Source organism: Melanostigma gelatinosum (assembly GCF_949748355.1).
Source record: "Melanostigma gelatinosum genome assembly, chromosome: 23".
Lineage (NCBI taxonomy): Eukaryota > Metazoa > Chordata > Actinopteri > Perciformes > Zoarcidae > Melanostigma > Melanostigma gelatinosum.
In genome coordinates this window covers 3,111,277-3,126,504 of record NC_136656.1, presented here as the reverse complement: position 1 = coordinate 3,126,504, position 15,228 = coordinate 3,111,277, and the positions used below count along the sequence as shown (strand labels likewise).

Genomic DNA, 15,228 nt, shown 5'->3' with positions numbered 1-15,228 from the left:
ATCACACAAAAATAAATACTGTGGAACAGTAGGAAGAAGACATCCAAAGAGCTGCACAGCAAGCAATTAAAAACAAATGGAAAATGTCCATTTCTGCCCTGAACTAAGCCCACTCAACATATCCAAGATTGTCAAACTTGTTCTAAAACCCTCATGTGTCACCTGACTGAGATTAAACAGCAGGCACACGTGTGTACAACGCATCCATCTTGCATTCCAACCAACGTAAAGGCATTTCATAACCATCCAGGTAGTACAGAATCACCCGCTCCAACCTCTGACTCCCTCCTCTCCTTCCCGTCATGCCTCCTCCCTTCTCCTCACCACTCCTCCTCACCCGAGTGTGATGTCTGTAAGGGTGACACAGCTGTGTCACCCGTAGAGACACTTCTTGCTCTCTGTGTGTTCACTGAAACATCATTGTTGAAACTAGCCAGCAAACCTGCTAACAGGCAAGCTAAACAATGCTAACACACCAGAAGATACACATATTTCCACATTTATTTTTCATGTGGCTCAATAAATGTTCTGGTAGCTCCGCAGCTTGTAGCTTGAGAAGAGTAAGTCCAGTGTTAGCATCATAGCTAACGAGCAAACTCACAAGCTAAACAATGCTAACACGCTCCTCCTAGCCCCTAACCAAGCTGGCTTCTTCTAGACATGCTAACTAGATGGTTAAAATAAATAAAGCATTCCAAAATATACAAGTATTTCAAAATTCAGTGTTGGTCTTCTTATGCTTTCAGTGCATGAATTTAGGATTAACTTCCTATTTTTAAATGAGCCTAAAACACGCGCTAACTCTGGGCTGGACCGCTAGCCAGCTCACCACGGCGATACCTAAAGACACAGTTACCACGGTAATGACAGCTCAGACCACCCAATGAACTCATCTGTCAGTCAACACACACACACACACACACACACACACACTTTAGGTACTGTTACTTGCGTGTTATGTAACATGCTACTTCTACTGCAAATACTACTTTCCCCCCACTTGATGTACTTTACTTTCATCACAAGTTAATTTGTTTACTTTTACATATAAAGATCAACTTACACATAAAATGATGACGGATTGTAGTAGATTTAAATACCAACTAATATGTCAAGTTCTTAAACTGAGTTGGACCAAGTTCCAGTCATTCAAACAACAAACATTTATAAGTGTCTTATAGTCAGTGGAGAAAGAAGTATTCAAATATTTTTATATTTAAGTTAAAGTAGCAATAATCAATATATAAACCAGTAGAGCCTGGCGTAAATGACAGAGACTGGATGCTAATATTGTAACACTGTACATTAATAAACACTTTCAGCTACATTATAGTGGGTTATGAACATGTATTACATGGTTGCATAGTGGTTATAAATGCTGAATAGGAAGAGTTAAAGTAAAGTGTTAAAATTAGGATATACATGGTTTTCACTGGACAGTCACACTACATTTTGTTCATGGTTCAGATGTTTATTTTGGAGTATATTTTTGTAATTTTTCACCGTGCACAGTTTTTTTTATACTAATCGGTAAGATTTGAGAACATGAAATAAGAATACAATGAGAAACAAAGCGAAATAGATTCACAGCATTTCCAGTGTGCTATATGCCTTCAAACAGCCCCAATGCTGATGAGTAGAATACCATATAAAAGGTTGAAATAATGCAGATGTGAGTGGCGTAAAGAAAGAAAGGAGCCTGCTTGCTTCACTCTCTTGCCGCAGAAGATGAGTCCCGCAGCTTTCTTGTAAAGGTGTGGCTCGCGAACAAGGCGCGTTGCCCAATAATCTCCTACTTTAAATATTCATCAGCGGGGCGGGGTTTGAATTGCAAATGAATCTGAGCGCGCCCACTCAAATATGAGCTGTTTTTTTCAGTCCCTCGGGCTACTAATAAACGCAAACTTCACAACAAGACATTTAAAAAAACATCCATAGGTTGAAAGGCGCTGAACGCAGTTGGAATATTAATTTCTATAAAAATGGCAACAAAAGGTACTGAAAAACAGTGACTTAACTGTCCTTATATATAGGTGTGTAGAGTGACTAGGAATATATTCAGAAATGTGTCTCCTCATGCGGCAGACTGAAGACACCCACAACGTGACGCAAGTTAAAAAGTTAAAAAGTTAAAAAGTGTCTAGTAGACCTGGAACTAAACAGCCGCAATGCAAACATGTAGCACATTCAGCTTCATAGTTCTTATGTGACATCTGTGCTGCAAATAAAGCCGAGTGGAGAGACACTCCACCTGAAGGAGGGTAACATAAGCAAATGGGACTTACTCCGTGCGCAGATCTCGCCGCCAGAGCGACTGCTATCACACAAATCCTGCCAGAGAAATAAACATTTGGTTAGTTTGTTGCTCCCCCGGTGATGTTCTGGCAGGTAAACTGCTCCGGAGCTCGGCTCAAACGTCGCCAGCGAGCCGTGACCGAGCTCCGAGCGGCTGCTTGCAAAGCTGAGAACTTTTTTTTTAAGAATGAAGTTTGAAGCGCGAGGGAAAAAATGGCTTACAGGAATTTCATTTTTTGGATCCGACTGGCAGAGAGGGGGGAACCGCAGGTCCAGAGTCGATCCCCTTGTCTTCACCAGCAAGGCACTTCAAACGCGCTCATCGACGACTCCAAACAAAAAAAGCCCCTGTCATCTACCCGGAGACAGACAGAGAGAAAGAGAGAGATAAAGTAGTCCCCCCACCAAACACAACCCGCATTAATACACGTACACACACACACATCTTTACGCATTTAACCACAAAGCAGCACGGAGAGAAAAGCCTCTTTCTTTAAAGGTGATTTCTTTCATGAGAGCTTATCCAACTCACCAAAGTCGCAGCGGTGAAGTCGCTGCTGCGCTCTCCGGGTTGTTGCGCTTCGACTCAGCAACGCACCACAGCAGGGAGAGGAGGGGCCAACACATGTCATTCATGCCTCCATACCTTTTGGCTGCAAGCTGGAGACTTTACCCACGCGCACAGACCGTAACCTCTTCAAACTGGTTGGAGCTGCAGAGGAAGCTCCTCAAACCCGGAGCAAGTCTCTATTTGGTTGTTAGCCATGAAAAATAGAAATAGAGAAAATATTTAAACGTTAATATTTAAAGATATAAAGACTTTTATTCGAATGAACCTCAATTATGAGCTCATAGAAACCTCTATGAACTTGTTTCCTTTATTGTATCCCCTTTGATATAAACACAATATCCTTAAAAAAGTGAGTTTATCAATAATCCCTGTACTTTAAAATGACCTTATGAGTCTTTATGCTACATTATCACCCACATCATCAATGGTCATATTGTACTCTATTAAGTCGTCTACTACAAAATATTGAATCTAGTGTGGTTGCATGATATTTCTGTTGTGTATCCTACATTTAATACAATCCTCTTACACATTTAAAAACATATCCTGAAAATATATTTTAGGATTAAAATAGCAAATTACTTCATCAGCTAACGTTACGAAGCAACCAATGCCAGATCTGCAGCGCAGCTGTGTCACAGCTAGCTGGCTAGCCTTAGCTTCCAGTGAGCTGCTTGGCCGGCCCCGCCTTGCATCCCTCTTGGCTTCACATCATTTATTGTTAGCTAAAATCAAACCCGCTACTTTAGCTACACACTGTTGGACCTGCGGGACAAAGGGGAAGACACTAGGGACCACGCATAAACGGCACATTCTTTGGGGTCTTTCACTGCAAAAATGTCTCTAGTACTTTACATAGAAATCAGTTGACAATCTGTTATGGGCAAACCGAGAAAGTCTCAGTGTTGAAGTTACTTTACAGTCCGTTCACACATCGCAGTAAATGTTAATTGTTACATATAGAAGCCTATGAGATCAAATTAAAAACATTGAACGCCTCATGACCTGCTGCTCTAAACATGGTGCAGACACTGAGTTACTCAAGTTGCAAACAGTCCTCATTTAGCTCTTGAATGTTCTATTTTAGCTCAACTTGACCTGAGTCTTCAACAGATTTTGTTGACTCATGTTCCTCGTTCACACAAAAGCATCTTTGTTGTCCTCGACAGCTTTTCAGATGCGGAGCACCGCAGGGATCCTGACTGGGACCATTTTGTTTTGCACTTTGATGTCACATTATAGTCATTGCTGCAATTATTAATATATTTATTACCCAAACATATATCCCCAACCCTAACCCTAACCCATGTAGCGGAAATATCTCAAACCTAAGAAGCTCATACTTTCTTCAAAGTAACTTAATACTTCGTTACATTTTAATGGTCGTTTTTGCCGAGTTTCCAGATCTAAGTTAGAAGGAGATGAATGGAACTGCAGTCCCTCTGTCCCCCCTGATATAAATGGGGTGGACAAATTAAAAGAAACACCTGTCAGTACAACACAACACAATTCAACAGCATCGCAACAGACTCCAAAATGACCATAGAGTTCTCAAAAAGTGTTTCAAAAGGAAACATTGAAGGAATTGTTGCAAGACTGTTGTATTAGATTGCATCAGTTTAATAAGCTGGCAACTGTCTGTTGCGTTCAGTTTAAGGTCATTTGACATTATGAGGCAGAGTGACTTCAATGGCGCTCTATGGTGAGAAAGTGGTTCTTTGACGTACTCAGTTTCTCAATTTTGGAATTCTGTTCTGCACCTGCTCCTGAATACAGTAAGAACAGCATGTCAGTCCATGGAGACAAAGTGTAAAACTAATACAGTTGAGAGTGAAAGTTGTGAAACAGATAAACGATTATTAACTGCTTACTTTACAACGTCAAGCCCCCATAAAGGACGTCACCAGCATTTTAGGTGTTTTAGTGCCATCAAGACTCGTCATGAACATTTAACATTTCATCATGAATTGTTACATTGTTAAAAAAAAAATTTTAAATGTATATTTCTGAGAAGAAGAGGATGATGTTCTTTGGGTTTGTTTAACTTAAAGTACATTTCTTGTTCCATTCTGCCGGCAGCATCTCTCTGTCAGGAGTCAACAGAGAGTATTTGGCCCCTTAATAATCTGGCAGGAATGCAACATGTCCGGGCGGATAGAAAATGTCAAATAAAGGTTTAATGTCAAACATTTGTTTTGTGCAGCCTCAGGCGTTGGGTAGAATTGGGGAGGCACGCAAGAGGAAGGAACCAAATCCATCCGCGTGTGCGAGGTCCCAACATTATTAAATCATTTTTAATTGGAGAGGGATTTAAAACAAATCATTTTTTTGGACTGGAATGTCCCACGTTGGTTGGACCAGATTTTAAGACGCAATTCATCCTGAAACTTTATTTTAGGTGAACTTGCCTGTCTTGGTCTTGGTGTAGGTGCAGTGCTAATATCAGTGCGCCCTGGTTGGGGGAAGTAGATCCGGCTAGGAAGTTGCACGTCGAGGAGAGAAAAAGTTAGAGAGGGGGACTGCAGAGGCGCACGGTGCCAGAGCCAGGACCACTGGAAGCCTCTGCAAGCGCAACAACAGCCGACACGCCGAGAAGAAGTGCCTTTTTTCTTATTACTTCTATTTCTCTGAAGAGCAAGTGTGCAGAGGGGGGAGACAGAGAGAGACGCAGGGCTATGACACGCGAGTAGAGAGTAGAGTTTGTGAGTGTTAACGCAGACGGATCCGTGTTGTATTCACCCCACCGAGATGAATAAAGACCTGAAGAGCCTGCGACGGCTCGCCGAGCCTCTGCTCCTCCTCGCCCTGTGCGTCGCGGTGCAGCGATCCGACTCTGCGGTAAGTGCGTTCCTCGGCTTCTCTCCTGTTGTACTGTTTGGATCCCTCTTTTTGATCGGCTTTTCAACCCCGCACGAAGAGACCGTACATGCGCTCGCGCTCAGGGACACCGGGACACCAACGGCTCTCACAGCCGGCCCAGCTAAGGTTTATAAATAGAGAGGCTCGCTTTATAACAAGTGCATATCCTTCTGCTCTAATAATCATAAGAATCCACTTTACAACTGTGTTGCAATGAAAACAATAAACCCGATTACACGCCGTTGTGCTGCTCTTTTACTGCACTTTTTTCTGTCTTTCTTTTTTGACGCCGGGGACCAGTGAGCACCTTCTGCTTTGTAGTTTCATGGAAGGATCGGACGGCGTTTCTGTCCCGGCCGGCCGGTCCCTGCGCGTCACGGTCCTTCCTCAACCGACAGCCGGCATCGCACATTTTGTTTTTAGTCTCGCACTTAAAACATAGACGACGTATAGAAACGGTATGAGGAGGAGCGCGTGTAACTAAACACACTAAACGCAACATTCCTGCTCCTGTCAGCGTGATGACGCGGTCTGCCGCCCGTCTGACCTAAAACACACGGTGCGTAATGTTTCAGTTTGGTGACATCCCAGAGGAGCGGGAATGTGATTTGTTGCAGCGGTTATGAAGGTGCATCTCCCCTTTTGCAGGTGTGTGTTTTATATGGACAGCACCATGGTTACTGACGCATATTGAACACATCTTTATTGCATCCTAACACCAGACTCTCTGCAGCCAGTTCATGTGCATAAAGGTGAAAATGTCTCTTTGCACTTGAGATCCGTGTTTAGCGCGTACTTTCCCTCCCCTTCACTCTGCATTAGTGGGCATCGATCAGTCAGTGCGGGGCGTCTCAGCCCGACTCCTCATGTAATATTCCAACAGGCTATCCGCTCATGAATATTCACATCCTCATTAATAATTCACGAGGGCTATAAAGTTGCACGCTGCTGCGCACGACCCCGCCCACACGCTGCGTGTCCAATCAGGCCTGCTGTTCATCAGCATGTGCGGTATGAGCCTGTAGCACTTTTTGTCCTTTATGTTAGAAGACTTCTGCACCTCCACCTTGAAGATATTTGCACTTATGGCAGCATTGCATTACGTAAAGGTCACTTTTTGATCAGTTCAGGGTGAGAGGGTGAGGGAGCCTGCTCAAAGTTTACACCAGATCATTTGTATAAATAACAACGCAGGTGGCCTCCTCCCATCAGTTTATGCATCTTGTCTACAAAATACTTGAAGTCTGAACTCGGGGACCTTCCTCCTGCCTGCCGGCGGGGTGTTGCTGCAGCACGAAACAGATTAAATCTTCAAGACGTTTTTTTCATGCAAGTCAGAACAGTTCATAAAAAGGCAGCGACGTTGTTTGATGTAACCAGGCGCACAGAGGGCTTTAAATCTATTTCACTACAGGTGAATATGTCCTTTAAAATGGTTTATTAGACCCCAACTATGGATTGAAGAGATGGAGAGAGAGGGGGTCCACTTTGTTTAGAAGTTTAGAGGGGAGAGATGGATGGACCAGAGCCTTCATCAGTGAGTTTGAGCAGGAAGAGTTAGTGAGTGAAGACGATGAAGGAAAAAAAGAGGAGGATGAGAATGAAAGATGGAGGGAGGATGCAGGTGTTGTTGCAAGTTATTTTGACTTTCTCTCCCACTTCTCCTGGTTCAGTCTGAGCTGCACTAGTGCTCTCACCGAGGCCCCCTAGTGGAGGCCGTGTGTGTGACGCAATACCACCACATACCTGGAGGTCAGCTCATGAACGAGCATCTCCAAACATGCTCAAGTATTTTAAACATGAAGGATTAACTCCTCAAGAGGCCGCTTCTTTCTTATAGTTCATATAAAGTTGATATTTAGAGACACATGGTTTTCACAGGACAGAGAAAATAAAATCCCTTTACACACACACATGCAAAGAGCCTCTCATTCGGCTTGGAATAATTAATTTATCATAAATAGAGCGTCTCATTCATCACTGTTTCACAGCTATTTGGTCATGTGTGTGTGTGTGTGTGTGTGTGTGTGTGCAGTATTAATCCCTGCCTAGATATGAATCTAACATTCAGCCAGGTGAGCGAGTTCAGCGGTAATGTATACCTGGAGGTTTTCCTTTGAACCCGTCATGCCGCGCAACCACAAACACACACTTAATTTGATGCATGCTTTCCTGTGCACACACACACGCACACACACGCACACACGCCTCACCTTTTAGATGACCCTCATCCCAGGTGGAGCTGTATGAGTGTGTGTGTGTGTGTGTGGTAGCCATAACATCCTCCGATTGCAGAGATACGTCTGCTCACGCTGCAGAGCTGCACCTGAGCGCTTCTCCCTCGTCTTCTTCAGTCCGCTCTTCTTTTCTTTCCTCCTCGTCCACCTCTTGTTCTCGCCGTCTCCCACTGCGCACAGAAACGCAGGAGAGTTAATCATTTCTCCTTCCTGGAATTTGCAAAGTTAAACACAAATCCAACCAATACTGCAGAGATGTTTCACCATTTTGTTTCTCACAGTAGAAGTGGTGTCAGTGTCGGCGTCACCAGTTTTATGCGGGAAACAAAACGCTTGTGCCAATGTTTTTTTAAAAAGAAGACAAAATGTAACTTCAATCTCCAAAAATGTTTCCCAAACTTCACAACACGCCGACTCGCTCCTCCAATTCACCATATTTAAAGTTTAAAAAAAACAAACGATTGCTGATCTAATTAGAGCTGCAACGATGAGTTTATTGAGAATTAACCAGTAACTATTTCGATGATCAATTCATTTTTCCTTTTTCAAACAAAAAAAACAGTTTTTTCTTTGTTCAAACATCTCAAATGTGAAGATTTGCTACTTTTCTTTGTCTTGTGAGAATAAAGCTGAACATCTTTGAGGTGTAGATTGAACAAAACAAGCAGAAGCAGAGTTCATCTCTGCATTTTTCACCATTTAATGAAACAAATCGGTATAAAAATAATCGTTAGTTGCAGCGATACTTAATTGTCTTGTGGACTGAAGTCCGAAAGATCATTTATCTTTATGGCTTTCAGCTGCCATTTCTGATACAACAATGAATATTTGAATGAAACAAAAACAGATTTTTCTTTTTGCACATTTCTTTTGGAAAGCGCGGCTGTAGATTTAGTCGTTTTGACCCAAACAACAGACCTTTGGGAAATCCTGACGTCACAGAATAATCAGCGTTCCTTTACACTCCTTCTGACTGTATCTGTTCTTCTCCCACGTCTCTCCCACATCTCTCCCACATCTCTCCCACGTCTCTCCCACGTCTCTCCCACATCTCTCCCACATCTCTCCCACGTCTCTCCCACGTCTCTCCCACATCTCTCCCACATCTCTCCCACGTCTCTCCCACGTCTCTCCCACATCTCTCCCACGTCTCTCCCTTCCCTTTGTGTTCAAATTCCATCTTTATCTCACCTGCTCTGGGAGAAGGGCTCCTTAAACAAGCAGCAATCCTATTTACCTCCTTTATATAGTGACACATTATGAAGGAGTACTTTGTGTGTACTTGTGTGTGTGTGTTTCCTGGTGGAACTCACACTGTGGTGTCAATGAGCTGAAGATGCCATTAGGATTAACAGGTGGACAGAAAAGTCAATGTTTAGACAGCTAATTACTTCTATCCAGTACTTTCACTCCCTCCTGCTCTGCATGTACTCTGTCTCTCTGTTTACAGCTGGAAGCAGTACTCCATGTAGTAAGTGTAGAAATACTACTAGTAGTACCAGCAACCGTTGTATGAGTTTCAGTAGTAGTAGTAATATGAGATGTAGGAGTACCACTTGTTTTAACGCTAGTAATAGCAGTAGTAACTGCAGAAGTAGTATTTGTAGAAGTTGCTGTAGTATTTAGAGTAACAGCATTAGCGAGAGTTTTAGTAGTATCGGCAAGAGGAGGATTAGTATTGTCAGAGGCAGTAGTACACTAGTACCTGCAGACATTGTAGTATAGTAGTAGCAGCAGTAGTAGTCGTTGTAGTACGATTAGTAGTCGTAACGGAAGTAAGTTTCGAAGTAGTAGAATAGCAATAGCAAGAGTTACAGTAGTAGTGGTAGTACTGTAGGAGGGGGACTAGCAGTGGCTACAGGAGTAGTATTAGCAGTACCAGCAGCAGTACTAGTAGCAGTAGTAGTAGTAGTTTAGTAGTAGTTGTTTCAGTAGAAGTTGTAGTAGCATTAGTAGTAATAGCAGTAGTCCCATTTGTAGTTTAGTAGCAGTAGTAGTACCAGCAATAGTAGTATGAGCAGTACCAGCAGAATGTAGAAGGAGCAGCAACAGCAGTAGTAGCAGTCGCAGTATTTGTATCAGTACTATTAGTACCTACAGGGCCAGCAGTAGTAGCAGTATTTGTATCAGTAGTAGTACCTACAGGGCCAGCAGTAGTAGCAGTATTTGTATCAGTAGTAGTACCTACAGGGCCAGCAGTAGTAGCAGTATTTGTATCAGTACTATTAGTACCTACAGCGCCAGCAGTAGTAGCAGTATTTGTATCAGTAGTAGTAGCAGTATTTTGTAAATCAAACACTTGGATTTAAAACGTCCTCGTCCTGCTTCGTGTTTTCGTCCCACTGGCTCATGATCTCATTTGATCTCATTTAATCTCATTTAATCTCTTTGCACAAGACATCTTTCTCTCCCCCTTCACCCCGTTATCACCCTCTCCTCCCCCTCAGTGTTCAGAGGACGGTAAACTCGCTGTGTTTGTTACACACTTCTTCATTTACTTCATCCCTCACTTTTTGCTTTGAGACTTTAAAGGTCAACAGAGCCCCCCCCCCCTTCATCCATCCATCTATGCTTCTTAACATATGTCCTGCTCTCATCTCGAACCAGTCCACTGTGCAGTTTAAACTTATTTTTACTCTGTTACTCACGACCCCCTGAAAACAACAGCGCACAGTCGTGTTAACCACGGCGCCCCACATGACCGCCAGCTTCTGTGAGCGACTTAAAGATTGTGCAAAGCTCTTCTGGGTTACGAAAGTCAGGAATCCGTGATCTTCTGATGCGGAGGGTTAAGCAGCGGTCACTTCTTTAAAGGGCGGTGAGAATATCCAGATTAAAGCTCTTTTTCTACAGATTAGGATTAAGAAGAATCCCGTGAATGTCTATATACATCCCATGTTTCCTGTACTGCACATAGTGTCTTTAAACCAGCAGTTTGTTGGACTTGTGTTGCATGTTGGACTGTTTGAGCCATCACACCGGTACATGTAGTCCTGTGGATATGTAGCGAAGCACTTTGAGTAAATGATGTCAGATGCGTCTACGTCTCTGCTTCGTCTTCTTTTGATCGTTTCACACTGTGAGTGCGGTTTTCTTTCCTTTGCGTGGGATTGAATCTGGTCCTCGGGTAGGAAAGCTGTGTCTGTTTGTAAGATTTGATTCTGGGATCAGCTTTTTGGTGATAATCCAATGTTTTAGTGCTATGTTGTGTTCATGTGCTGGTGGGAAAGCCAGACATCTGGAACTGCAGCATTAAACATCAGACTCTGTTTGTTCATGTGATATTTGTCAGAAAATCCGAACCGGAAAGTACTACGGAGGCGGCAGCTGTACAAGTGGAAGAGTTATTTATGATTGATGCAGGTGTGGAAGTTCAGCAGCCGCTTTCAGCTTGTAGTGAAGTTGTGATTGCTTTTTTTTTTAATCAAAAAATGAAATTCTCTTGCCTTGTGTGTGTGTGTGTGTGTGTGTGTGTGTGTGTGTGTGTGTGTGTGTGTGTGTGTGTGTGTGTGTGTGTGTGTGTGATCCAGTAGGCCAAGTCCACCTACACTGAGCAGTCACAAGACATGCCGTCCTCCCTCCCTCCCTCCCTCCCTCCCTTCTTTCTCTCTCTCTAGAAAAAAAAGGAATTTTTTTACAGCCCAAAGGAAAGAACAGAGTGCTGCTTCAGGGACGAAGTGAAAAACATATCGCTTCAGGTGGGAAGCAAAGAAAAACAATAAAGCTCGACCGGAGAAGGAGAAAGAAAAACAAAATGATCAAAGAGAGCAAATTGAAATGCATCACATATCTGTCCTGTAAAGCGTTTACTGTTCTGCATTCTTTCTTCCTGAGAGAAGAAGAAGGGAGGAGTTTCAATCGGGTGACCTCGATCTACAGATGTCTCCTTCTTTCCTCTCTCCTTCCCCTCTCACCTGCTTAACCCCGTGTTGTACAGCTTCCCCCCGACGTACTGTATGAACAAATATGCCGACTGGCCTCGCCTTCACATCGTTCAACGGCTTTTTACAGCGACCTGCAGAGCCTCCCCTCCGTGTCTCTGGTCACTCTCGTCTTTCTCTCTCAAACACAAAGTCACCTTGTTTCCAGGCGTTCTTGCTCTTTCGGTTTCTCGATTCCCTCAAAAGAAAAGATTTCCTAAACAACATATTGCTTCGCAACCACGGGGCAACTTTGCACATCAGCATCTCCAAGTGTCCCACCTGCAGTCCCCACATTGTCCAGGACACCACTTCAAGAGTTTTGGTGGATTATCTATGTGAAGAGGTTTACATAGAAATACGAAGTCAAAAAATGCTTTTATTCAAATTCTAAAGCTGTCAAATTGAGGCAACATTGTTCAACTTTTACTCAAGTTACACCGTGACGCAAATATTTCTGATTGTGCGAATGTGATTTATTCACAAAAGTATGAGAATAAACACATAAAAGAGACATTAACTTATCGCAGCAGAGCGCTAAACCTTGTGCTGCTTTGGTCGCAATAACAATGCAACACAAGTCGGGGCTACAAGCAGGCACAACTTATTCTACTCATAAGTAACCGGAGTACTGATGTGATGATTGACAGCCAAGTCCACCAATCGGTTCATCTGCACTCATGAAACAGCACTTCATCTCTCGGCCTCCACCTCTCCACCAATCCTCCAGATCTGTTCATCTCACATGAGGGACTGATGGCGAGGAGCGACAACACACACACACACACACACACACAAACACACACACACACAGCTTAGCCTGTAGTCTGCAGCAGTCTGTGAAGGAATGAATGAAGTCATCAGAGCTGCTTCAGAAAGGCAGAAAGCTGTTTTGACTGCAGCTGATTCGACCGTAGTGTGGGAGGGCATCTGGTTCTCTCTTCTCTGGTGTTTCTCTCTCTCTCTCTCTCTCTCTCATTTTAATGCTCTCGCTTGCATTTCGGGCACCTGTTTGTCTAATCACACTTCTGAGTAGGAAACAGGGTTTCCCTGAAAGCCACATGGGAAAAAGTGGTATGGAGTGTGTTATTTAGCATGTGTGTGTGTGTGGCTACTGTTTCAGAGTACAGCGCTATCACATTCCCTTTTATATACTTGTCCAGACAGAGTTATTTCAAAGTATGGAGGTATGACTCAGGTCTCTGCGGAGCAAAATGCTGGAAGTAGTGTGATGTTGTTGCAGCACTGAACGCCTTTTAGGAGGGCCGGTGGGATGCATTAACAACAAGTTTCCTGTAACCAAACCGTCTCGTGCAACAGTTTGTGTGATATCTTATGAAACGTTGTTCCTCATGTTTCTGAGAGGGCTGTTTGTTGGACCCTTCCACTCGCCTCCTGTGACTTTGTGCCGTCTTTATACTTCCTGGTTAATGATTACTTTGGTTGGTGAGACTGAACCAATAATGCGGCTCCTTAGTCGACTAATGGGTTGTTCTGGCCTTCGTCGATTGGTCCATTTTCTTCCTTGGTCTCCACCTCCCCCTCTTTCTTTCCTCCCTCTCCATCAGATCAGAGTCCCGGGTCAGATCCTAAGAGCTTGTCCTGTACATACAGTAGACACAAACACTGTTTGTACTTCACACTGAGCTGCATGCCGCTGTGTGTCCCTCAGGTGGAGCAGGTCTGAGTTAATCCTGCAGCGCAGCGTGCCGGCTGGTATGCGGCTAAGCCGTTAGCATGCAGTCGGAGGATAATGTTCAGCAGCAGAGCGAGGTGCGTGTTGTTTAGTGACACGGAGGCACCTGATCCACCGCTTGTTTATTAATTACAAGTTTACGATATTTTCTTCTTCTTCCCTTTTATTTCTAGTCTGTAATGACTTTTTGGGAACTTTTTAGGAACACAACTGTGTCCTGTTTGTACGTAGTTTTTGAAGTAATTCTTGGTGTATTTTCTCATTTTTGAATGACTTTGTGGCCTGTTTTCTTTCTGCTTATTGATGTAGATGCACAGATGGGGACATTATAGAGTCTTCAAGTATCTGAACTTATGGAAGGATTCCTTCACTTGGTTCGACATGTTTCTCGGGTCATTTGTTCAGGTTTTTCCTTGAATTTGTCACCCTTTGTATGTGGTTGAGCGGCGATAAAAGGCAGGTTTCTCTTTCTATTTCCTTTGTTGGCAAACATATATTGTTTTACATTCGTAAGTAGTTTGGAAAGGGAATTGGAAATCAAACAAAAGTTTTTCCATCTTTATTGTCAATATAGTGTAATTCAAAATATAAAGACAAGACGTACCTTTATTTCTTTGCTTGTATATAAGTATGTGTGTGTGTGTGTGTGCACATGTCTGTTTGTGCGTGTCAACACCGAGTGCATGGGATTCCAAGACAAACCGACCCCCCCGCCGGTCAGAACAACGGGAAATATCGAACATCTGGAGGAGGAGGAGCAGGAGAGGCGTGGAGGGATAGACAAGAGGAGAAGAGAAAGAAAGATAAACTGAAGGAGTGTAGGTGAGAGGTGTAGAGGAAGACCAAAAAGACGAGACATGAAGAGCGATGGTTCGTCAACTTTTGTGTTTTTAGTCAAGAAAATAATAAAGGCAAACATTTGGGCAGCCATAGAGCATTTAGGACCCTTCCTATCTTCTGGTTCAACTAAAGTGAACAAAACAGATTTTAAGACTTATTTATTGGGGAACTGAAAAACTGAACTTGCTTGTTGTGTTTAAGTGACTTTCTAACTTTCTTTTAAAACATTTAAGAATGCATAAAGGATTAAAACTCTCGTCTGAGGCTCAGAAAAACAAAACAATCACCCATTATATTATCTAAAAGTTGCATTGCCACAAAACATTTTGGATGCACATTTTTCATCAGACAGTGATGATAAGATAGCTACAATGCTAACAGCTGACCCTGAGAAGCTAGTCTTTCCCAGCGAGTGCTTTTCTTAGCATTTCCAGCATTTCACCTCTCTTACTTTTTACTTGGTGCAGAAACAACAGAAAGCCTGAACTTCCCCCTGAAACACTTAACATTTCAGCTGCTGTGTCTGGTTTTAAAGTGAGAACATTTGAGAGAAATGTGGGCAGGGCAGGGACCTGCTGTGACCTGCCTCTTCTGAAGATCACATCTCACACTGAGGACTTGGAGACGCGAGAGAGAGAGAGAGAGAGAGAGAGAGAGAGAGAGAGAGAGAGAGAGAGAGAGAGAGCATGTTGCAGCTGTGAGGATCCGAACCAAACTACGGCCAGAAATCTAGAAAAAGAGTTTTTCTGGACTTTTGATGCATGCTTTTCATCTTTTTACCTGCATGCTTCCAGCTGTCGTCACCGCCCT

At 43.3% G+C, this 15,228-nt stretch overlaps 1 protein-coding gene and 1 long non-coding RNA gene across 3 annotated transcripts in view; one reads left to right on the top strand and one right to left on the bottom strand.

Moving 5' to 3' along the window:
- Positions 1-2,866, bottom strand: part of LOC306796719 — a 44,382-nt gene extending 41,516 nt beyond the window's left edge. Inside the window, exons 1-3 of the long non-coding RNA XR_013773072.1 lie at positions 2,828-2,866; positions 2,518-2,650; positions 2,286-2,331 (exon numbers count right to left, since the gene is read on the bottom strand). This is a non-coding gene — a long non-coding RNA (uncharacterized lncRNA). The remainder of the gene's footprint in view (positions 1-2,285; positions 2,332-2,517; positions 2,651-2,827) is intronic.
- Positions 2,867-5,360: 2,494 nt separating this feature from the next.
- The window catches only part of col4a5 (collagen, type IV, alpha 5 (Alport syndrome)), a 36,177-nt gene continuing 26,309 nt past the window's right edge, over positions 5,361-15,228 (top strand). For both annotated transcript variants that reach the window (XM_079295078.1, XM_079295077.1), the window contains exon 1: positions 5,361-5,704. In XM_079295078.1, coding sequence (XP_079151204.1) covers positions 5,615-5,704 — 90 coding nt within the window. In that variant the 5' untranslated portion in view covers positions 5,361-5,614. The remainder of the gene's footprint in view (positions 5,705-15,228) is intronic.